The sequence below is a fragment of the Oncorhynchus nerka genome, linkage group LG25, assembly GCF_034236695.1.
Source record: "Oncorhynchus nerka isolate Pitt River linkage group LG25, Oner_Uvic_2.0, whole genome shotgun sequence".
Lineage (NCBI taxonomy): Eukaryota > Metazoa > Chordata > Actinopteri > Salmoniformes > Salmonidae > Oncorhynchus > Oncorhynchus nerka.
Genome location: NC_088420.1, coordinates 4166346 through 4190853, shown reverse-complemented (window position 1 = coordinate 4190853; position 24508 = coordinate 4166346). Strand labels below are relative to the sequence as shown.

General features: G+C 47.5%; 1 protein-coding gene across 1 annotated transcript; it reads left to right on the top strand.

Moving 5' to 3' along the window:
• The first annotated feature begins 2984 nt into the window (after nt 1-2984).
• Nucleotides 2985-19866, top strand: LOC115123994 (angiomotin-like 2a). Its single transcript, XM_065009488.1, has 10 exons — nt 2985-3253; nt 5965-6763; nt 6931-7117; nt 9171-9315; nt 9822-9905; nt 12503-12777; nt 13274-13575; nt 13717-14174; nt 16083-16304; nt 19231-19866. The coding sequence occupies exons 2-10, from the start codon at nt 6045-6047 to the stop codon at nt 19311-19313; spliced, it is 2475 nt and encodes an 824-aa protein (XP_064865560.1). The 5' UTR covers nt 2985-3253; nt 5965-6044; the 3' UTR covers nt 19314-19866.
• Nucleotides 19867-24508: the final 4642 nt, after the last annotated feature.

The window sequence follows — 24508 nt, the reverse complement described above, 5'->3', positions numbered from 1 at the left end:
CTGATGGGGGAGGTCGTCTGTCCAGGTCGATCACAGGTTCTGATGTGCTATACTCCTCAATGCCATCGGATGAGTCCCGGAACATATTCCAGTCTGTGCTAGCAAAACAGTCCTGTAGCTTAGCATCTGCGTCCTCTGACCACTTCAGTATTAAGCGAGTCACTGGTACCTTACGTTTAGTTTCTGCTTGTAAGCATGAATCAGGAGGATAGATTTATGGTCAGATTTGCCAAATGAAGGGCGAGGGAGAGCTTTGTACGTTCAAAGCATTAACACAGGCTGGCAGTGACTACAGGGCAAAACAGACCAAAAAGACATGGGAAAATGCTCAACCATTTAAGGTTTAAGACTTAAGTTGATAGGGCACTATAAGCACATACAGTATATTTGTTAAATTGGTACTGTCACAACTTCCTCCGAAGTCGGTCCCTCTCCTTGTTCGGGACGACGTTCGGCGGTCGACGGTCGACGGCCGGTCTTCTAGCCATCGCCAATCCACCTTTCATTTTCCATTTGTTTTGTCTTGTCTTCCAGGGAACAGTGGGTTAACGGCCTTGTTCAGGGGGCAGAACGACAGATTTCTACCTTGTCAGCTCGGGGATTCGATGCAGCAACCTGCCAGTTACTGACCCAACGCTCTAACCACTAGATTACCTGCACGAGTGTATATTGTTTTGTGTTGTTAGCTAGGTATTGATGCACTGTTGGAGCGAGAAACATGAGCATGTCACAACACCTGCGATAACATCTGCAAAATATGTGTGCAGGACCAATAACATTTCATTTGATACAGGCTGAAAGAATGTACGTTGCAACAACAGTTGGCCCTCAACTGCCATCCAAATGAACCAGGATGTAAATACACAGGGAGATGATGATGATGTCTGGGTGTTTCTGACGAGATAAGGATCTAGAGTCCGCAAGTTGAGGCTTGTCATAAACACAATCACTCTAAAGACAAATCCTGGCTAAAAGTACATAGTCTATAACTGAAAATCAGATGCCTCCAGGTGTCTCTATGTATTTTAGAGGCACAAGTTCCTCCCTTTATCAGCCACCAGCATCCCCCTTCTCTCAGCCAGGCCAGCTGTTCCTAGGGCCTAGGCAGCATCCCCATCTCTCAGCCAGGCCAGCTGTTCCTAGGGCCTAGGCAGCATCCCCTTCTCAGCCAGGCCAGCTGATCCTAGCTGTTCCTAGGGCCTAGGCAGCATCCCCCTCTCTCAGCCAGGCCAGCTGTTCCTAGGGCCTAGGCAGCATCCCATTCTCAGCCAGGCCAGCTGTTCCTAGGGCCTAGGCAGCATCCCCTTCTCAGCCAGGCCAGCTGATCCTAGGGCCTAGGCAGCATCCCCCTTCTCTCAGCTAGGCCAGCTGATCCTAGGGCCTAGGCAGCATCCCCTCTCAGCAGCATCTCCCTCTCTCAGGGCCTAGGCAGCATCCCCCTCTCTCAGCCAGGCCAGCTGATCCTAGGGCCTAGGCAGCATCCCCCTCTCTCAGCCAGGCCATCTGATTCTAGGGCCTAGGCAGCATCCCCTTCTCTCAGCCAGACCAGATGATCCCAGGGCCTAGGCAGCATCCCCCTCTCTCAGCCAGGCCAGATGATCCCAGGGCCTAGGCAGCATCCCCCTCTCTCAGCCAGGCCAGATGATCCCAGGGCCTAGGCAGCATCCCCCTCTCTCAGCCAGGCCATCTGATTCTAGGGCCTAGGCAGCATCCCCCTCTCTCAGCCAGGCCAGCTGATCCTAGGGCCTAGGCAGCATCCCCCTCTCTCAGCCAGGCCAGCTGATCCTAGGGCCTAGGCAGCATCCCCCTAAGCAGCATGTGTGTGAAGAATGCAGGGCATCTAGGACTAGGGGGTTGGTGTTGGTTAGTCCTGGCCAGTGTCCCAAATGGCACCCTATTCTCTGTGGGCCCTTGTCAAAAGTAGTGCACTACATAGGGAATAGGGTGCCATTTGTGATGATGATGGTGGAGGAGGGGCTCCCATACAGCAGATGGCAGGGCTGTCACCTCCTCTTCTCCTCTCCTCCTGGTCATGTCTGCTGTGAGGAGAACAATGCATCTCTTCTCTCAGAGCTAACCCTGATTAGGAAGGGGATAAGGGACTGGGGACAGGGACAGGGGGCAGGGGACAGGGGGCAGGGGACAGGGGACCCCCAGACAGCTGGCAGGCAGCATGGCTCATACACCTGACCAGCACACACCCCTCACACAAACAGGCGTACACAAGCGTACACACACACACACAGACACACACTCGGCATCGGCTTAAATGTTTACCAGACACGTGCAAACAAAAGACCCTGAAAGAAATCAGGATGAATTCTGCTAATGTCCAGATAACCTGCCTGTTATTTGCTGCTACATCAATGCTAAAGTACATGTTTGGACATATTGCAGCAACTGTTGTCTGAATTGTAGGTGGGTAGTAAAGGACTGTATTTGATCAAGCATCCAATTACCAGACGTGGTATTGTAATTTTATAAAGCCCCCTCATACATTAGCTGTTGTCACCAAGTGTTATAAAGGGATTTCTCAGACTTAACTAATATTACAGCTGTTGATGGTGAAACCCTAAAGGAAAACAGTGGGTCAAATCTATTTTTTCATAGACTATTTCTAGATGTAATTAATAGAATATTGGTGTATGGTATACTATATGAGGAGGTTAGAATGTTATGTAGGTTAAAGAAAAGCTTTTTTTTAATGAAAAAACATTACCTCTCTGCTTCACAATAGCGCCCCGATCTCTTTCTAGTCACAGCATGCTATGTAGCTAATTACTCCATCCCCCCAACTGCTAACAAACAACAAAAACGCTTTACATTACACAGGCAGATGTCTCTCTGCTATGTGCACGGTGCTGCTCCGCTCTGACTGCTCCGCTCCGTTTTGCGTTTCCGATTCTACTTGCCCTGCCCCCTTTTCCCTCTGTGCACTTTGCGCTTTGCTCTGCGGTTCTGCTTTTCATCCCTGGGGGACTTGGAGTCCTCTCATTCCAATCATTCCAGTCTCAGCGAACAATCGGCCCTCAGTTATTTAATAGCAGCGCGATCTCTCGCACCGCTCAGTCTGTTGTGAGATCTTCTCAGACGCACACCGTAGCAGCGCGCGCTCTCTCTCTCTCAGAGCAACAAATACTCTACATCATTTGCAGTTCCACTACATTTTATTAGGATTATTTTTTTCCGTCAGCAAGAAATATAAACAATATACGCCGTGAACAACTTGCTTCCGTGGTGAGAATGTAAATTGGTAAGAGTTTAATTTAGCTGTTTTTTTTTGGAATGAGTTGCTTTTACGCATGGTGGATAGGTCTTTCAAATTAGTATTATAGGCGAAAATTCGGGTTTGTTCCTTTTAACTTGATGTGTTATAATAATGTTATAATAATTGTCTTTTAATTCCTCATTACATATATTTTATACTTTTATTTAAAATGTCGGGAAGTCGGCTTTGGTCTGTGATCAAGTCTGAGAGTTCATCTGCACTTTATTGACAGTGAGTTTAAATAGTTTTATTGGGCTATATGTTTTATTTTCCTAGTTGAGACTGGAATGTTATCAGATGTGTGAAAGTCTACCCAGGCGATGTGTGTTGACTATAGAGTTTATAGTATTTAGGCCCATGCATACAGTAAGCCTGTGTTATCCACACTGTTTGCATTGTAAACATACATTTTGTCTTTCAACAAAGCCTCAATGATCTCATTTGATCTCCGTCATACTTCTGTATGTGCAAATAATCTGTAAACCCCCCCCACCCCCCCAAAAAAGGACAAATCAGGCAATTTAATGGAATCTGAACGGAATCTGAAAGGAAACTGTGTAGCTGGCAGCAGGAAATGACTCAATATAATGATATCCAATAACTAAAATATACATATTATTTTTTTCTTCAATACTTCAGGGTTTTGGCCTTTTTCTTTCAAAATAATACCTAGTAATATGGCTTGACAAGCTAATATAGGCCTACGCTATAGTTTACAGTGTTTGGTGTGTTTGCATTTACATGCTGAAGTCAATTCTACTTAATTATAATAGACTACCCTGAACTGAATGCAGAGTATCATGTACTAGAGTCCTAGCTCATACTTTTTTTTATTTAAATGAACAGCAAAAGCCCAGAGAAGAATGTTGCAGGGGTTGTATTTGTGCACTAACTTGGTGTTACTATGGGAATAGGGGTGGCAGGTAGTCTAGTGGTTAGAGAGTCAGACCAGTAACCGGAAGGTTGCAAGATTGAATCCCCAAGCTGACAAGGTAAAAAAAAAAAAAAAGATGTAATTCTGCCCCTGAACAAGGCAGTTAACCCACTGTTCCTAGACCAGTTAACCCACTGTTCCTAGGCCAGTTAACCCACTGTTCCTAGGCCAGTTAACCCACTGTTCCTAGACCAGTCCCTAGGCCAGTTAACCCACTGTTCCTAGACCAGTTAACCCACTGTTCCTAGGCCAGTTAACCCACTGTTCCTAGGCCAGTTAACCCACTGTTCCTAGACCAGTTAACCCACTGTTCCTAGACCAGTTAACCCACTGTTCCTAGACCAGTTAACCCACTGTTCCTAGGCCAGTTAACCCACTGTTCCTAGGCCAGTTAACCCACTGTTCCTAGGCCAGTTAACCCACTGTTCCTAGACCAGTTAACCCACTGTTCCTAGGCCAGTTAACCCACTGTTCCTAGACCAGTTAACCCACTGTTCCTAGACCAGTTAACCCACTGTTCCTAGGCCAGTTAACCCACTGTTCCTAGACCAGTTAACCCGCTGTTCCTAGGCCAGTTAACCCACTGTTCCTAGACCAGTTAACCCACTGTTCCTAGACCAGTTAACCCACTGTTCCTAGGCCAGTTAACCCGCTGTTCCTAGACCAGTTAACCCACTGTTCCTAGGCCAGTTAAACCGCTGTTCCTAGACCAGTTAACCCACTGTTCCTAGGCCAGTTAACCCACTGTTCCTAGACCAGTTAACCCACTGTTCCTAGACCAGTTAACCCACTGTTCCTAGACCAGTTAACCCACTGTTCCTAGACCAGTTAACCCACTGTTCCTAGACCAGTTAACCCACTGTTCCTAGGCCAGTTAACCCACTGTTCCTAGGCCAGTTAACCCACTGTTCCTAGGCCAGTTAACGCACTGTTCCTAGGCCAGTTAACCCACTGTTCCTAGGCCAGTTAACCCACTGTCCCTAGGCCAGTTAACCCACTGTTCCTAGACCAGTTAACCCACTGTTCCTAGACCAGTTAACCCACTGTTCCTAGGCCAGTTAACCCACTGTTCCTAGGCCAGTTAACCCACTGTTCCTAGACCAGTTAACCCACTGTCCCTAGGCCAGTTAACCCACTGTTCCTAGACCAGTTAACCCACTGTTCCTAGGCCAGTTAACCCACTGTTCCTAGGCCAGTTAACCCACTGTTCCTAGGCCAGTTAACCCACTGTCCCTAGACCAGTTAACCCACTGTTCCTAGACCAGTTAACCCACTGTTCCTAGACCAGTTAACCCACTGTTCCTAGGCCAGTTAACCCACTGTTCCTAGACCAGTTAACCCACTGTTCCTGTTCCTAGTTCCTAGACCAGTTAACCCACTGTTCCTAGGCCAGTTAACCCACTGTTCCTAGGCCAGTTAACCCACTGTTCCTAGGCCAGTTAACCCAGTTAACCCCCACTGTTCCTAGGCCAGTTAACCCACTGTTCCTAGGCCAGTTAACCCACTGTTCCTAGGCCAGTTAACCCACTGTTCCTAGGCCAGTTAACCCACTGTTCCTAGGCCAGTTAACCCACTGTTCCTAGACCAGTTAACCCACTGTTCCTAGGCCGTCATTGTAAATAACAATTTGTTCTTAACTGACTTGCCTCGTTAAATAACAAGTCTTAATTATAACGGCATTATAAGGCTTTATGTTAAATGCTACCAAATGTATTAGCTAGTTACTTGATTGAGCTAATTCTCTTATTGCTCTTCTATATAGATCTGTGGTTTATTAAGAATCCAAAAACATCCAACTCTTCAACACATCCATTCACTTATTTTATTCTCTGATTGACTGAGATGAGAACTGCTGAGGAGTCTTCTGGCACGGTTCTACACCGTCTAATCGTGGAGCAGCTCCGTCACGGGATCCCCACGGACACCCGTACCCTCCTGGCCATCCAGCAGCAGGCCCTGCGTGGAGGCAGCAACAGCAGTGGAGGAGGCGGTACCGGATCACCCCGCTCCTCTCTGGAGAGCCTGACCCAGGAAGAGTCCCAGTTCATCCACATGTCCACCAGACAGGACCCCCAGGGCCAGGAGTACCAGGGGGACTACAAACACTGTGAGAGTGACTTCGTGTGTCATCTCTACCAGCTCCACAGACACGGAGAGGAGCTGCCCACCTATGAGGAGGCCAAGGCTCACTCTCAGTACCTGGCCTCGGTAGGGGCCCAGCAGGGTCAGCCTCAGCTGGGACCTGACATGATGGATCACCAGGGAGATGGCCAGTGGGAGCTGAAACGGAAGCACGCCCGGAGCCTCAGTGAGCGTCTCATGCAACTCTCCCTGGAGAGATCAAGCAGAGACATTCAGCCTCTCAGCTCCTCTCACAGTTACCCTCAACTGTCTAATGGCCACTCTGGGCCTGTTGAACACCAGGGGCCAGAGTTTCAGAGGGGACCTCCCCCAGACTACCCCTTCCTGGTCAGGCCTCCTGGATACATGCTCAGCCACTCACAGGAGACACACGGACACTACTATCAGGAACCACCTCCCTCATTCCAATCACAGCACAGGTAAATATGACACACATATTCCAATTATGAGTGCCAGACCAGTAATGACACCTTGTTTTCTATATGGGATGAATATAGCTTTATATCCCAGTGCCCCTATGGGTTTTACAACCAAGATGTTGTGAACGATACCGTTTGATACTCACGAGTCCCTCTCCTCTCCCCAGGTACGTACCTTCCCAGCCCCAGGCCGAGATGGTTCGACACAGTGTCCACTATGGTCCAGAGGTCTACGCGAACCACAGCAACACCAGTACTCACAACAACACTGCCCAAATGGACCTGTTGAGGGAGAACGAGAGACTAAGGAAAGAGTTGGAGGTGTACAGCGAGAAGGTCGCCAGACTTCAGAAGGTGAGAGAATCCTTGGTTACGGTGCCTTTTGGAATGCATCGTTGAGGTGGTTACGGTGTCTTTTGGAATGCATCGTCGAGGTGGTTACGGTGCCTTTTGGAATGCATCGTCGAGGTGGTTACGGTGCCTTTTGGAATGCATCGTCGAGGTGGTTACGGTGCCTTTTGGAATGCATCGTCGAGGCGGTTACGGTGTCTTTTGGAATGCATCGTCGAGGTGGTTACGGTGCCTTTTGGAATACATCGTCGAGGTGGTTACGGTGTCTTTTGGAATGCATCGTCGAGGTGGTTACGGTGCCTTTTGGAATGCATCGTTGAGGTGGTTACGGTGCCTTTTGGAATGCATCGTCGAGGTGGTTACGGTGCCTTTTGGAATGCATCGTCGAGGTGGTTACGGTGCCTTTTGGAAATGCATGCATCGTCGAGGTGGTTACGGTGTTTTGGAATGCTTTTGGAATGCATCGTCGAGGTGTCTTTTGGAATGTTCGAGGTGGTTACGGTGCCTTTTGGAATGCATCGTCGAGGTGGTTACGGTGCCTTTTGGAATGCATCGTCGAGGTGGTTACGGTGCCTTTTGGAATGCATCGTCGAGGTGGTTACGGTGCCTTTTGAAATGCATCGTCGAGGTGGTTACGGTGTCTTTTGGAATGCATCGTCGAGGTCCTTATATATCTCATTTTTATATATATTTTTATTTTGTATTTAACCTTTATTAATTTATTTTTATTTAACCTTTATTTAACTAGGCAAGTCAGTTAAGAACAAATTATTATTTACAATGAAGGCCTAACCAGGGAACAGTAGGTTAACTTCCTCCAACTGCTCTTCCTCCTTCTCCTCCTCCCCCTCCACCTTACCTGCCCCTGCTCCTCCCCATTCCCCTGCTCCTCCCCCTCCTGCTCCTCTATAAACTGCTCCTCTATAAACTGCTCCTCCCCCACCTGCTCCTCCCCCCCTGCTCCTCTATAAACTGCTCCTCCACCTCCTGCTCCTCTATAAACTGCTCCTCCCCTCCTGCTCCTCTATAAACTGCTCCTCCCCTACCTGCTCCTCTATAAACTGCTCCTCCCCCTGCTCCTCTATAAACTGCTCCTCCACCTCCTGCTCCTCCACCACCTCCTGCTCCTCCACTTCCTGCTCCTCCACCTCCTGCACCTCTACCTCCTGCTCCTCCACCTCCTGCTCCTCCACCTCATGCTTCCCCTCCACCTGCTCCTGGTCCTCCTCCCCCTGTTCCTCTTCCTCCCCCTGTTCCTCTTCCTCCCCCTGTTCCTCCTTCCCCTGCTCCTCCACCTCATGCTTCCCCTCCACCTGCTCCTGGTCCTCCTCCCCCTGTTCCTCTTCCTCCCCCTCTTCCTCCCCCTGTTCCTCCTTCCCCTGCTCCTCCTGCTCCTCCACCTCATGCTTCCCCTCCACCTGCTCCTGGTCCTCCTCCCCCTGTTCCTCTTCCTCCCCCTGTTCCTCCACCTCCTGCTCCTCCACCTCATGCTTCCCCTCCACCTGCTCCTGGTCCTCCTCCGTCTGTTCCTCTTCCTCCCCCTGTTCCTCCTTCCCCTGCTCCTCCACCTCCTGCTCCTCCACCTCATGCTTCCCCTCCACCTGCTCCTGGTCCTCCTCCCCCTGTTCCTCTTCCTCCCCCTGTTCCTCCTTCTCCTCCTTCCCCTGCTCCTGCTCCTCCACCTCCTGCTCCTCTACCTCATGCCTCCCTTCCACCTGCTCCTGGTCCTCCTCCCCCTGTTCCTCCTCCTCCACCTCCTCCTGCTCCTCCTCCACATGTCTCATTCATTCAGTATCCCAGTCTTGTGAGACCATTGATTCCTTGATTGTAAATCACCCCTCAAATTGTTGAGTTAATTGTCACTTTTCCACCGTCTGACTTTTCACCAGTGTTTTATTGTCGCTTTTCCAATGTCGACTTATGTGTTTCCACCTCTGAGGACTCCCCCTCCCCCTTAACCCCCCCCCCCTCAAAAGTGACCACTGGTGAGGATGATCTGTGTTTAAAGCTAGAGACCCTCAGACTGACAGTGTCCTCCTCTTGTGTTTCGTTCCAGCTGGAAGTAGAGATCCAGAAGATATCTGAGGCCTACGAGACCCTGATGAAGGGCTCAGCCAAGAGAGAGACCCTGGAGAAAACCATGAGGAACAAACTGGAGTCAGAGATCAAGAGACTGCACGACTTCAACAGAGACCTCAGAGGTAAGACTACCAGCAGCTAGATGCTAATGCTAACGCAGCTAGTAAGTTAGTAGTTTTTTTTTTATGTCCCTACATAAATAAAGGTTAAATAAAGCTAAAGGAAAGACTGCAGTGTGCTAAATCAGTCACACAGAGTGTTTCTTAACAAAAGTATCCACACCTCACACACGTGGTTATGAAGACACCTGTACCATGTCAGATATAGAGTTGAAATGTATTACATTTTGAGTTTACATCCCAATGTTACACTTTATACACATCACAGAAGACTGAAATATCAAAAAATCGTTTGACATAGAAACACCGTATTTTCGGGCAGGTTTAAAAATAAATATATTTTTTAAATTCATGATAAAATTATTTTAAAAACATTAATAACTTTCCATCCATGAGGCCAAAGCTAGTAACCTGCAGCAAGACTCTTTAGGGGTTTAAGTGTGGCTCTTCCTTCCAACAAGTATTTATAGATCCTCATCGAGCTCCCTCCCTCTCTCTTCCACCTGTAGATCGTCTGGACAACGCTACCAAACAGCAGGAAGTTGAATCGGCAGACAGGAAACAGCAGGTCTTCACCAAACTCCTGGAACAAAGTAAGTAGAGATCAGATGCCAACATGTTAAGAGAGACGAAAGAGGAAGCACTTCTTGTTACATACTCTTTATAATCGGGGAGGCAGCGTAGCGGTGGTTAGAGTGTAGAGGAGGCAGCGTAGCCTAGTGGTTAGAGTGTTGGACTAATAACCGAAATGGTTGCGAGATCGAATCCCCGAGCTGACAAGGTTAAAAAAAAATCTCTCGTTCTGCACCTGAACAAGGCAGTTAACCCACTGTTCCTAGACCAGTTAACCCACTGTTCCTAGACCAGTTAACCCACTGTTCCTAGGCCAGTTAACCCACTGTTCCTAGGCCAGTTAACCCACTGTTCCTAGGCCAGTTAACCCACTGTTCCTAGGCCAGTTAACCCACTGTTCCTAGACCAGTTAACTCACTGTTCCTAGGCCAGTTAACCCACTGTTCCTAGACCAGTTAACCCACTGTTCCTAGGCCAGTTAACCCACTGTTCCTAGACCAGTTAACCCACTGTTCCTAGACCAGTTAACCCACTGTTCCTAGGCCAGTTAACCCACTGTTCCTAGACCAGTTAACCCACTGTTCCTAGGCCAGTTAACCCACTGTTCCTAGGCCAGTTAACCCACTGTTCCTAGGCCAGTTAAGCCACTGTTCCTAGACCAGTTAACCCACTGTTCCTAGGCCGTCATTGTAAAATAAGAATTTGTTCTTAACTGACTAGTTAAATAAAGGTAAAATAAAAGTAAGATTTTCTGTGGCGAGAGAGCAGGGCACTGGGCAAGAGAGAGTGTTTTCAGATCTGTTCGCAAGGGTTGTTTTTACAAATCACAGAGCTTTGTGAAACACTTCACCCTGGCATTCTGTGGCACATAGTTAAACTAGACTGTGTCTGATATTGATGTGGTCTGTTGTCTGATATTGATGTGGTCTGTTGTCTGATATTGATGTGGTCTGTTGTCTGATATTGATGTGGTCTGTTGTCGGATATTGATGTGGTCTGTTGTCGGATATTGATGTGGTCTGTTGTCGGATATTGATGTGGTCTGTTGTCGGATATTGATGTGGTCTGTTGTCTGATATTGATGTGGTCTGTTGTCTGATATTGATGTGGTCTGTTGTCTGATATTGATGTGGTCTGTTGTCTGATATTGATGTGGTCTGTTGTCTGATATTGATGTGGTCTGTTGTCTGATATTGATGTGGTCTGTTGTCTGATATTGATGTGGTCTGTTGTCGGATATTGCTGCTGTGTTAATGTGGTCTGAGGTCAGAGGTCAGAGGGCAGGCTAGCGGGGTTTTCCCTGCTCTCAGGTCCTGCCTCCCTCCCCGTCCTGCTAACAGAGGTCGGCCTTGGCACTTGAACACCAGCCATTATTCACATCCTTCCACAGTAAATGCGGCATAGATTCCTGGCATTTTTTCTGGTATGTCAGGCTGTTCCGTTCACTGGGAATGCCTCCCTCCCCACTCTGCTGCACATGGCTGCATAGCTGTTGAGCTGCCGAGCGCTCTCCCCTTCCTCACGGGCAACTAATGCAGGGTTTCCATTCCTCACTCACAGCACACTGACCCCCTTGATAGATATGTCTCCCTCTTTGGGCATTTCTTTACCTCAGTATGTGACGTCAGGTTTACTCTCAACACTATCATCATCTGGCCTGTGGTAAAGCTTCACAACAATGATTTAGTGTATTGGGGGAATGAAGTTTAAAGAATCAAATACATTAAAGAATCAAACACATTAAAGAATCAAACACATTAAAGAATCAAACACATTAAAGAATCAAACACATTAAAGAATCAAATACATCAAAAGAATCAAACACATTAAAGAATCAAATACATTAAAGAATCAAATACATTAAAGAATCAAACACATTAAAGAATCAAACACATTAAAGAATCAAACACATTAAAAGAATCAAACACATTAAAAGAATCAAACACATTAAAGAATCAAACACATTAAAGAATCAAATACATTAAAGAATCAAATACATTAAAGAATCAAACACATTAAAAGAATCAAACACATTAAAGAATCAAACACATTAAAAGAATCAAACACATTAAAAGAATCAAACACATTAAAAGAATCAAATACATTAAAGAATCAAACACATTAAAAGAATCAAACACATTAAAGAATCAAACACATTAAAAGAATCAAACACATTAAAAGAATCAAACACATTAAAGAATCAAACACATTAAAGAATCAAACACATTAAAGAATCAAATACATTAAAGAATCAAACACATTAATGAATCAAACACTTCAACGGGTTAAATCAGCTTCAAGTGGTCTGTTATGGAACAGAATAACAGTCACACTACCCTGTCTGTTGGCCCTCCAGAAGCAATGATTAATTAGCCTTTGAGGAATACTCTTATTTTGACTGTGAAAATGTCAGTTGGTGGGCCGAAAAGGTGTCAACCTAAAAATTGACGGCCGTGTTTAGTTATTTGTAAGAAATACATTGCTTTTTCATTGTAAGATCAGTTACTTGTGTGGCTGGCAGACAAATAACATTATACTTTGGTTGGCATCTGATCAAAATTAAGCTTTTTCCAGTCTGAATGTGTTGCACTAATGTCTCTCTCTCTCTCTCTCTCAGATGAGGAACAGCAGCGGGAGGTGCAGCGTCTGCGTGGCTCCGAGGAGGAGTGGCTTCGGCGCCGGGAGGTTCTGGAACAGGCCCTGGGGTCGGCACAGGCCCGTAACCTGGCCCTGGAGGAGGAGCTTAGGAGGAAGAGGGCGTACGTAGAGAAGGTAAAGCGGCTGCAGAGTTCCCTGGGCCAACTACAGGCAGCCTGTGAGAAGAGAGAGGCCCTGGAACTGAGGCTGAGGACCAGGCTGGAGCAGGAGCTGAAGAGCCTCCGATCAGCACAGGTGAGCAGGAGAGGAGACACATGGTGTGGGCTGTTCAATGTCGGTCCTGGAGGGCCTCTCCTCCTCTCCTTCTAATCAGGGACTTATTCAGACCTGGGACACCAGCTGGGTGCAATTAACTAGTAGGTAGAAACAAAAACCTGAAGTGTTTTGGCCCTCAAGGACCAGAATTTGTATTTATTTTACCTTTATTTTACTAGGCAAGTCAGTTAAGAACAAATTCTTATTTTCAATGACGGCCTAGGAACAGTGGGTTAACTGCCTGTTCAGGGGCAGAACGACAGATTTGTACCTTGTCAGCTCGGGGGATTCGAACTTGCAACCTTTCGGTTACTAGTCCAACGCTCTAACCACTAGGCTACCCTGCCTAACAGCACTGGTATATAAAATGTAAAATGTGACAACCCCTAAGTCTGTACAGTAAACAAAACAAAACAAAACAACTCCATATTTGTTTGATTTAAAAAATAATAATAATTTCCTTCCACGTTGTCAGTCCCACAGCACGGCTAGCGGTCCTGGCTCCCCGCCCTCTGATCTGAGCTCCATGGTGTCTGTACAGCAGCAGCAGCTGGCTGAGAGAGAAGAGAGGATCCTGGCTCTGGAGGCTGACATCACACACTGGGAACAGAAGTACCTGGAGGAGAGCACCATGAGGCAGTTCGCTATGGACGCAGCCGCCACCGCTGCAGCTCAGAGAGACAGCAGCGTCATCAAACACTCGCCTCGTCACTCACCCGACAACAGCTTCAACGACTACCTGCCATTCAGCCACAGGCACCGGGAGATGGAGAACAGGTACAATTTCTGCTTTTAACTTCCTGCTCACTGAAGGCTACACAGTAACGTCAGTTGGTCTGACCTAGGTTCAGATAGAGATCAACATAGTGATCTGACTGACTTCATATGCAATCGTTGTGTGTGTGTGTGTGTGTGTAGAGTCCGAGCGCTGCACTCCCAGCTCCTGGAGAAGGATGCAGTGATCAGGGTGTTACAGCAACGGACTGGACGGGAGCAGAACAGGCTAGAGCAGCAGGCCCTCCGTCCAGCCAGGTCCGTCCCCTCCATCAGCACCGAGCAGCAGGCCCTCCGTCCAGCCAGGTCCGTCCCCTCCATCAGCACCGAGCAGCAGGACCTCCATCCAGCCAGGTCCGTCCCCTCCATCAGCACAGAGCAGCAGGACCTCCATCCAGCCAGGTCCGTCCCCTCCATCAGCACCGAGCAGCAAGCCCTCCGTCCAGCCAGGTCCGTCCTCTCCATCAGCACCGAGCAGCAAGCCCTCCGTCCAGCCAGGTCCGTCCCCTCCATCAGCACCGAGCAGCAGGCCCTCCGTCCAGCCAGGTCTGTCCCCTCCATCAACACTGATGGCCCAGTGGAGCAACCCATCCAGGGGAAAGGTGAGCTCTAGGGCCCAAGCTCACAAGTCAAACACTAAGTCCCCTCACCTGGTTGTCTAGGTCTCAGTAAGGAACTCTCCTCACCTGGTTGTCTAGGTCTCAGTAAGGAACTCCCCTCACCTGGTTGACTAGGTCTCAGTAAGGAACTCACCTCACCTGGTTGTCTAGGTCTCAGTAAGGAACTCCCCTCACCTGGTTGTCTAGGTCTCAGTAAGGAACTCCCCTCACCTGGTTGTCTAGGTCTCAGTAAGGAACTCCCCTCACCTGGTTGACTAGGTCTCAGTAAACTCACCTCACCTGGAACTCACCTCACCTGGTTGTCTAGGTCTCAGTAAGGAACTCCCCTCACCTGGTTGTCTAGGTCTCAGTAAGGAACTCCCCTCACCTGGTTGTCTAGGTCTCAGTAAGGAACTCCCCTCACCTGGTTGTCTAGGTCTCAGTAAGGAACTCCCCTCACCTGGTTGTCTAGGTCTCAGTAAGGAACTCCCCTCACCTGGTTGTCTAGGTCTCAGTAAGGAACTCCCCTCACCTGGTTGTCTAGGTCTCAGTAAGGAACTCCACTCACCTGGTTTTCTAGGTCTCAGTAAGGAACTCCCCTCACCTGGTTGTCTAGGTCTCAGTAAGGAACTCCCCTCACCTGGTCGTCTAGGTCTTAATTCAAATAGAAAAACCAAAACCCCACAGACAACCGGCCCTCCGTGGAATGAGTTTGACATCCTTCATCTACACTGATTGAAGTGGATTCAACAAGTGACATCAATAAGGTCAGTCGATGTCATGGGAAAAAGCAGGTGTTCCTAATGTTTTGTTTACTCAGTGTAGCTCCTCCCTGAAGAATCTGTAGAATTATGACATCGCCTGTCTCCTTCTGTGCGAGGGGGGGGGTGCGTCACAGGTCATAACGCCTGGAGGAATGTCAGATCTTAAACAGCCCATGTCATTATCTCAAGAGACAACTGGCGGCTGTTAAGTGCTTAGTGCATAGTGTCGCCAGACAGTTTAACTACCGTTGGGGAGAAATCCCGGTGAGGGACCTTCCTCGAGTAGATGATGACATTTTTGTTGTTGTAATAAAAATGCATGTACTGTATGTCGTTTCCCCTCTCCGGGATAGCCGCTCTAGGATAGATGTGGCAGGGAAGCTGACAGAGTAGATGTTTGAGCGTGTGTGATTGGTTGATCTGGTAATTAACCATCTTCCTCTTGTTGTCTGTGATTAGACAATTAACCATCTTCCTCTTGTTGTCTGTTATTCAGACAATTAACCATCTTCCTCTTGTTGTCTGTTATTCAGACAATTAACCATCTTCCTCTTGTTGTCTGTGATCAGACAATTAACCATCTTCCTCATGTTGTCTGTGCTCAGACAATTAACCATCTTCCTCTTGTTGTCTGTGATCAGACAATTAACCATCTTCCTCATGTTGTCTGTGCTCAGACAATTAACCATCTTCCTCTTGTTGTCTGTGCTCAGACAATTAACCATCTTCCTCATGTTGTCTGTGCTCAGACAATTAACCATCTTCCTCATGTTGTCTGTGATCAGACAATTAACCATCTTCCTCATGTTGTCTGTGATCAGACAATTAATCATCTTCCTCTTGTTGTCTGTGCTCAGACAATTAACCATCTTCCTCTTGTTGTCTGTGCTCAGACAATTAACCATCTTCCTCTTGTTGTCTATGATCAGACAATTAACCATCTTCCTCTTGTTGTCTGTGATCAGACAATTAACCATCTTCCTCTTGTTGTCTGTGATCAGACAATTAACCATCTTCCTCTTGTTGTCTGTGATCAGACAATTAACCATCTTCCTCTTGTTGTCTGTGCTCAGACAATTAACCATCTTCCTCATGTTGTCTGTGCTCAGACAATTAACCATCTTCCTCTTGTTGTCTGTGCTTGTAGGGAAGGGCCTCTCTGATGACCAGACGGCTGCTGCAGTGTCTCCTCTCTCCTTGCCCCCGCACCAACACCCCTGCACCCCGTTGCTCCTGTCCAAGCCCCAGAGCAGGGACTGCAGCACCCAGTGTGACCGTGATGTCCTAGCCCAGGAGACGGATCTTACAGTGGATCCCACCAGCATGCTAGCACCCTCTGAGACTTCCTCGACCTCAACATCTGCCTCCGGTGTGTAGCCTACTGGTTCCTATTACTGAAATGTTTGTTGAGTGTGTAGAAACAGTTCCCGGGATCCAGAATGAGTTCGGACACCTAGTCACCTATGAGCTCGGACACCTAGTCACCTATGAGCTCAGACACCTAGTCACCTATGAGCTCAGACACCTAGTCACCTATGAGCTCAGACACCTAGTCACCTATGAGCTCGGACACCTAGTCACATATGAGTTCGGACACCTAGTCACCTATGAGCTCGGACACCTAGTCACCTATGAGCTCAGACACCTAGTCACCTATGAGCTCAGACACCTAGTCACCTATGAGCTCGGACACCTAGTCACATATGAGTTCGGACACCTAGTCACCTATGAGCTCGGACACCTAGTCACCTATGAGCTCAGACACCTAGTCACCTATGAGGTCGGACACCTAGTCACCTATGAGCTCAGACACCTAGTCACCTATGAGCTCAGACACCTAGTCACCTATGAGCTCAGACACCTAGTCACCTATGAGCTCGGACACCTAGTCACATATGAGTTCGGACACCTAGTCACCTATGAGCTCAGACACCTAGTCACCTATGAGCTCGGACACTTAGTCACCTATGAGTTCGGACACCTAGTCACCTATGAGCTCGGACACCTAGTCACCTATGAGCTCGGACACCTAGTCACCTATGAGCTCAGACACCTAGTCACCTATGAGCTCAGACACCTAGTCACCTATGAGCTCGGACACCTAGTCACCTATGAGTTCGGACACCTAGTCACCTATGAGCTCGGACACCTAGTCACCTATGAGCTCGGACACCTAGTCACCTATGAGCTCGGACACCTAGTCACCTATGAGCTCGGACACCTAGTCACCTATGAGCTCAGACACCTAGTCACCTATGAGCTCGGACACCTAGTCACCTATGAGCTCGGACACCTAGTCACCTATGAGCTCGGACACCTAGTCACAAATGAGCTCGGACACCTAGTCACCTATGAGCTCGGACACCTAGTCACCTATGAGCTCGGACACCTAGTCACCTATGAGCTCGGACACCTAGTCACCTATGAGCTCGGACACCTAGTCACAAATGAGCTCGGACACCTAGTCACCTATGAGCTCAGACACCTAGTCACAAATGAGCTCGGACACCTAGTCACCTATGAGCTCGGACACCTAGTCACCTATGAGCTCGGACACCTAGTCACCTATGAGCTCGGACACCTAGTCACCTATGAGCTCGGACACCTAGTCACCTATGAGCTCGGACACCTAGTCACCTATGAGTTCGGACACCTAGTCACCTATGAGCTCGGACACCTAGTCACCTATGAGTTCGGACACCTAGTCACCTATGAGTTCGGACACCTAGTCACATACAAAAATACAGAGAAAATGACGTGTGGAGTGGAATTACATCGGAACACAGGCTTTATACGACGATGTAATAACAAATAACTTTATCTGTGTGCTGGTTGAAGTGTAACCAGACACCCCAGGGTCACAGCAGACAGGTCCCAAATGGCACCCTTACAGGCTCAGAGAGGGGAAGTAGTGGACTTATTCATTCGTACCAGCCAGAGTTACAGCATGTGTCTGTGTGTGTTGGCTACGGAGTCACCGTTTAGTCAAGGCCGGTAGCTTCCCAAGTAGCAGACATCACGGCTTGATTGTCTTTGTCAAACATCACGGCTTGATTGTCTTTGTCAAACATCACGGCTTGATTGTCTTTGTCAAACATCACGGCTTGATTGTCTTTGTCAAACATCACGGCTTGATTGTCTTTGTCAAACATCACGGCTTGATTGTCTTTGTCAAACATCACGGCTTGATTGTCTTTGTCAAACATCACGGCTTGATTGTCTTTGTCAAACATCACGGCTTGATTGTCTTTGGCAAACATCACGGCTTGATTGTCTTTGGCAAACATCACGGCTTGATTGTCTTTGTCAAACATCACGGCTTGATTGTCTTTGTCAAACATCACGGCTTGATTGTCTTTGTCAAACATTGTCTTTGTCAAACATCACGGCTTGATTGTCTTTGTCAAACATCACGGCTTGATTGTCTTTGTCAAACATCACGGCTTGATTGTCTTTGTCAAACATCACGGCTTGATTGTCTTTGTCAAACATCACGGCTTGATTGTCTTTGTCAAACATCACGGCTTGATTGTCTTTGTCAAACATCACGGCTTGATTGTCTTTGTCAAACATCACGATTGTCTTTGTCAAACATCACGGCTTGATTGTCTTTGTCAAACATCACGGCTTGATTGTCTTTGTCAAACATCACGGCTTGATTGTCTTTGTCAAACATCACGGCTTGATTGTCTTTGTCAAACATCACGGCTTGATTGTCTTTGGCAAACATCACGGCTTGATTGTCTTTGTCAAACATCACGGCTTGATTGTCTTTGTCAAACATCACGGCTTGATTGTCTTTGTCAAACATCACGGCTTGATTGTCTTTGTCAAACATCACGGCTTGATTGTCTTTGTCAAACATCACGGCTTGATTGTCTTTGTCAAACATCACGGCAAAACATCACGGCTTGATTGTCTTTGTCAAACATCACGGCTTGATTGTCTTTGTCAAACATCACGGCTTGATTGTCTTTGTCAAACATCACGGCTTGATTGTCTTTGTCAAACATCACGGCTTGATTGTCTTTGTCTTTGTCAAACATCACGGCTTGATTGTCTTTGTCAAACATCACGGCTTGATTGTCTTTGTCAAACATCACGGCTTGATTGTCTTTGGCAAACATCACGGCTTGATTGTCTTTGTCAAACATCACGGCTTGATTGTCTTTGGCAAACATCACGGCTTGATTGTGGCCCACTGACCCTCTGTCTATGTGCTGAAGGAGCTGAAATCCTTGCAGTTTTTAATCCAGTGTCTAAAACATGGTTATTATTTTTTCTTTACACCTCAGAGCACTTCCTGGCACCACCCAACACACACCAGAGCTCCAGAAGTTCAGACTCAGCAGCAGAAGTGGTGGAAATCCTAATTTAAGAAACGCCGAACTGTGGGATGAATGGTGACAACACGGTAGACGGCCAAGAGATCCTCATGTCCTGTATGTCCCTCCCAACGAGGAGAAGACAACCTGTCTGTCTCTGGTCAGACTGACCTCCAGATGGACACTTCCTTTGGAGAAGGACAGACAGTTTGGAGACATGGACATGTTTTCGCTACCTACCTACCTACCTACCTACCTACCTACCTACCTACCTACGCATCTACCTACGTATCTACCTACCTACCTACCTACCTACCTAGCTACCTAGCTACCTACCTACCTACGTATCTACCTACCTACCTACCTAGCTACCTAGCTACCTACCTACCTACCTACCTACCTACCTACCTACCTAACTACCTACGTACCTAACTACCTACCTACCTACCTACCTACCTACCTACCTACGTACCTATCTACCTACCTACCTACCTAACTATATCTACCTACCTACCTACCTACCTACCTACCTACCTAACTATCTACCTTCCTACCTACCTAACTATCTACCTTCCTACCTACGTACCTACCTACCTACCTACCTTCCTACCTGCTACCTACCTACCTACCTGCCTGCCTGCCTGCCTGCCTGCCTATCTACCTACCTGCCTGCCTGCCTACCTGCCTGCCTGCGCATCTGCCTCGCATTCTGCCTGCCTGCCTGCCTGCCTAGCTGCCTGCCTGCCTGCCTGCCTGCCCCTGCGTGCCTAACTACCTACGTACCTAACTACCTACCTACCTGCCTGCCTGCCTACGTACCTATCTACCTACCTACCTACCTAACTATCTACCTACCTACCTACCTACCTACCTACCTACCTACCTACCTTCCTACCTACCTAACTATCTACCTTCCTACCTACGTACCTACCTACCTACCTACCTACCTACCTACCTACCTACCTAACTATCTACCTTCCTACCTACCTACCTACCTACCTACCTACCTACCTACCTACCTACCTACCTACCTACCTACCTACCTACCTATCTACCTACGTACCTACCTACCTACCTACCTACCTATCTACCTACCTATCTACCTACGTACCTACCTACCTACCTACCTACCTACCTAACTATCTACCTTCCTACCTAACTATCTACCTACCTACCTAACTATCTACCTACCTACCTATCTACCTAACTATCTACCTACCTACCTATCTACCTACGTACCTAGCTACCTAACTATCTACCTACGTACCTAGCTACCTAACTATCTACCTACGTACCTAGCTACCTAGCTACCTACCTACCTACCTACGTACCTACCTACCTAACTATCTACCTACGTACCTAGCTACCTAACTATCTACCTACGTACCTAGCTACCTAACTATCTACCTACGTACCTAGCTACCTAGCTACCTACCTACCTACCTACCTACGTACCTACCTACCTAACTATCTACCTACGTACCTAGCTACCTAACTATCTACCTACGTACCTAGCTACCTACCTACCTACCTACCTACGTACCTACCTATCTACCTACCTACCTACCTACCTACCTACCTACCTACCTATCTACCTACCTAACTATCTACCTACGTACCTAGCTACCTAACTATCTACCTACGTACCTACCTATCTACCTACCTAACTATCTACCTACGTACCTAGCTACCTAACTATCTACCTACGTACCTACCTATCTACCTACCTAACTATCTACCTACGTACCTAGCTACCTAACTATCTACCTACGTACCTACCTATCTACCTACCTAACTATCTACCTACGTACCTACCTATCTACCTACCTAACTATCTACCTACGTACCTACCTATCTACCTACCTACCTACGAGGGAAGAATCCAGAAGTGTTTAGCTGACAGAGCAGAGTGGAGAAGCTGTGGGTAATCGGACTAAGGAAAGTGTTTAGCAGACAGAGCCGAGTGGAGAGCTGCTCTTCCCTGGACCGTTTCTCTCTTTTCCACCTAGAAAAGTGAAGAGGAACTTTAGTTGTCTGTGTTCTCTAGTGGACCTTCCAGGTGTTCTCTAGTGGATCTGCCAGGAGTAACTAGTGGACCTGCCAGGTGATACTAGTGGACCTGCCAGGAGTAACTAGTGGACCTGCCAGGAGTAACTAGTGGACCTGCCAGGAGTAACTACTGGACCTGCCAGGTGTTACTAGTGGACCTGCCAGGTGGTACTAGTGGACCTGCCAGGTGTTACTAGTGGACCTGCCAGGTGTTACTAGTGGACCTGCCAGGTGATACTAGTGGACCTGCCAGGTGATACTAGTGGACCTGCCAGGTGTTACTAGTGGACCTGCCAGGTGGTACTAGTGGACCTGCCAGGTGTTACTAGTGGACCTGCCAGGTGGTACTAGTGGACCTGCCAGGTGTTACTAGTGGACCTGCCAGGTGGTACTAGTGGACCTGCCAGGTGTTATCTAGTGGACCTGCCAGGTGTTCTCTAGTGGACCTGCCAGGAGTAACTAGTGGACCTGCCAGGAGTAACTAGTGGACCTGCCAGGAGTAACTAGTGGACCTGCCAGGTGTTACTAGTGGACCTGCCAGGTGGTACTAGTGGACCTGCCAGGTGTTACTAGTGGACCTGCCAGGTGTAACTAGTGGACCTGCCAGGTGTAACTAGTGGACCTGCCAGATGTAACTAGTGGACCTGCCAGGTGTAACTAGTGGACCTGCCAGATGTAACTAGTGGACCTGCCAGGTGTAACTAGTGGACCTGCCAGATGTAACTAGTGGACCTGCCAGGTGGTACTAGTGGACCTGCCAGGTGTTCTCTAGTGGACCTGCCAGGTGTAACTAGTGGACCTGCCAGGTGTAACTAGTGGACCTGCCAGGTGTTACTAGTGGACCTGCCAGGTGTTACTAGTGGACCTGCCAGGTGTTACTAGTGGACCTGCCAGGTGTTACTAGTGGACCTGCCAGGTGTTACTAGTGGACCTGCCAGATGTAACTAGTGGACCTGCCAGGTGTTACTAGTGGACCTGCCAGGTGTTACTAGTGGACCTGCCAGGTGTTACTAGTGGACCTGCCAGGTGTTACAACCTGCCAGGTGTTATGTGGACCTGCCAGGTGTTACTAGTGGACCTGCCAGGTGTTACTAGTGGACCTGCCAGGTGTTACTAGTGGACCTGCCAGGTGTAACTAGTGGACCTGCCAGGTGTTATGTTTTAATTTAATGTATTTATATTCTTATTAAAGTTTTTCTCATTGTGTGAAGAGTTTTGTGTGAAGAGTTGTGTTGTTTGGCCTTTAAAACCTGTTAAGGATCATGCGCATTTTCGCAGCTTTTTGTTAAAAATCGCGCAACATTTCAGCGCCTCTGCTAATCATGCCAGGAATATAGTATATCCATATGATTAGTATGTGTGGATAGAAAACACTCAGACGTTTCTAAAACTGGTTAAATCACGGCTGTGACTATAACAGAACGTGTGTTTCATCGAAAAGTGCAGGAAAATCTGATCACTGAAAATGGGAAAATATATCCATGCGCCACTTCAACCCATTGTTAAACGTGACCCACATTAAATGGGGCCGAGGTTGCAATAATACCTACAGCTTCCACACGATGTCAACAGTCTTGTCATTTGTCTCGGATTTGTTTCTTGGTCAAACGGACACGAGGCAGCGCATTTCCAAATATGATATCAGGACGTGGAGCTATTGAATATACATCGCCCCGTGATCATTTTCATAGATTATTAACGTTTACTAATACCTAAAGTTGCATTACAAAAGTATTTCGAAGTGTTTTGTGAAAGTTTATCGTCGACTTTTTTAATTTAAAAAATGACGTTGCGTTATCAAACTCAGTTTTTTCCTTGATTACACAGTCTTCATAGATCGATATCTAGGCTATATATGGACCGATTTAATCGAAAAAAAAGACCCAATAGTGATGTTTATGGGACATCTAGGAGTGCCAAGAAAGAAGCTCGTCAAAGGTAATGAATGTTTTATATTTTAGCGCTGGCTACCGCAAAATCTGTCGTGTTAGGTGACGTTGCAGTATTTTGAGGGTGCATGCTATCAGATAATAGCTTCTCATGCTTTCGCCGAAAAGCATTTTACAAATCTGACTTGGTGGATAGATTCACAACGAGTGTAGCTTTAATTCACTACCTTGAATGTGTCTTTTAATGAAAGTTTGAGTTTTATCAAAAACTATAGGTGGCGCTCTGAATTTCCGCTGATTGGTGTTCCTGCATGGGAACTATATTCTGCGTCTTAAGAAAGTCTGTCTGTCTGTCTGTCGATCAGCCTATCAGTGTGTGTCTCCACCCCTGCTGGTCTATACACATCTATTCATACTGCACATCTGTTTCCATCAAGGACAGACAGTGTGTTAGCTACATTGAGCTCACCATGCCAAGTCAAATGATCCAACATTCCTGGATAAAATTCTCCCAGAGCTACTCTAGCTTGTTCTACGATTACACACATCCTACCTATAATACTTTGACAGTAATATGTGTGCTTAGTGAAGTCAGTTGTACTTGTAATCTCTCCTCCTACCCCAGACAGCCTCTACCCAGAATGCCGCCCCCACTCCCCCCGCCCACCCTGCCTCTCTCCCACTCTCCTACACGCTCCGAGAAACAGTCTCTCTAGTCTGACCCCTCACCCTGATAACATGGCATGCATTCTGAGGAGTCTATCTAGTCTGACCCCTCACCCTGATAACATGGCATGCATTCTGAGGAGTCTATCTAGTCTGACCCCTCACCCTGATAACATGGCATGCATTCTGAGGAGTCTATCTAGTCTGACCCCTCACCCTGTTAACATGGCATGCATTCTGAGGAGTCTATCTAGTCTGACCCCTCACCCTGATAACATGGCATGCATTCTGAGGAGTCTATCTAGTCTGACACCTCACCCTGTTAACATGGCATGCATTCTGAGGAGTCTATCTAGTCTGACCCCTCACCCTGATAACATGGCATGCATTCTGAGGAGTCTATCTAGTCTGACCCCTCACCCTGATAACATGGCCTGCATTCTGAGGAGTCTATCTAGTCTGACCCCTCACCCTGATAACATGGCATACATTCTGCATTCTGAGAATCGATTCTCTTTTTCAGTCTATTTATTTCTGTCAAGCCTCCGTGGTAGCAGGTTTCTACCAGGAGCATCTGACCGTCTTCTAAATCGCTGACAGGTTGTATTCAGCTACATTTCTTAGAGAGAGAGAGAACCGTTAGC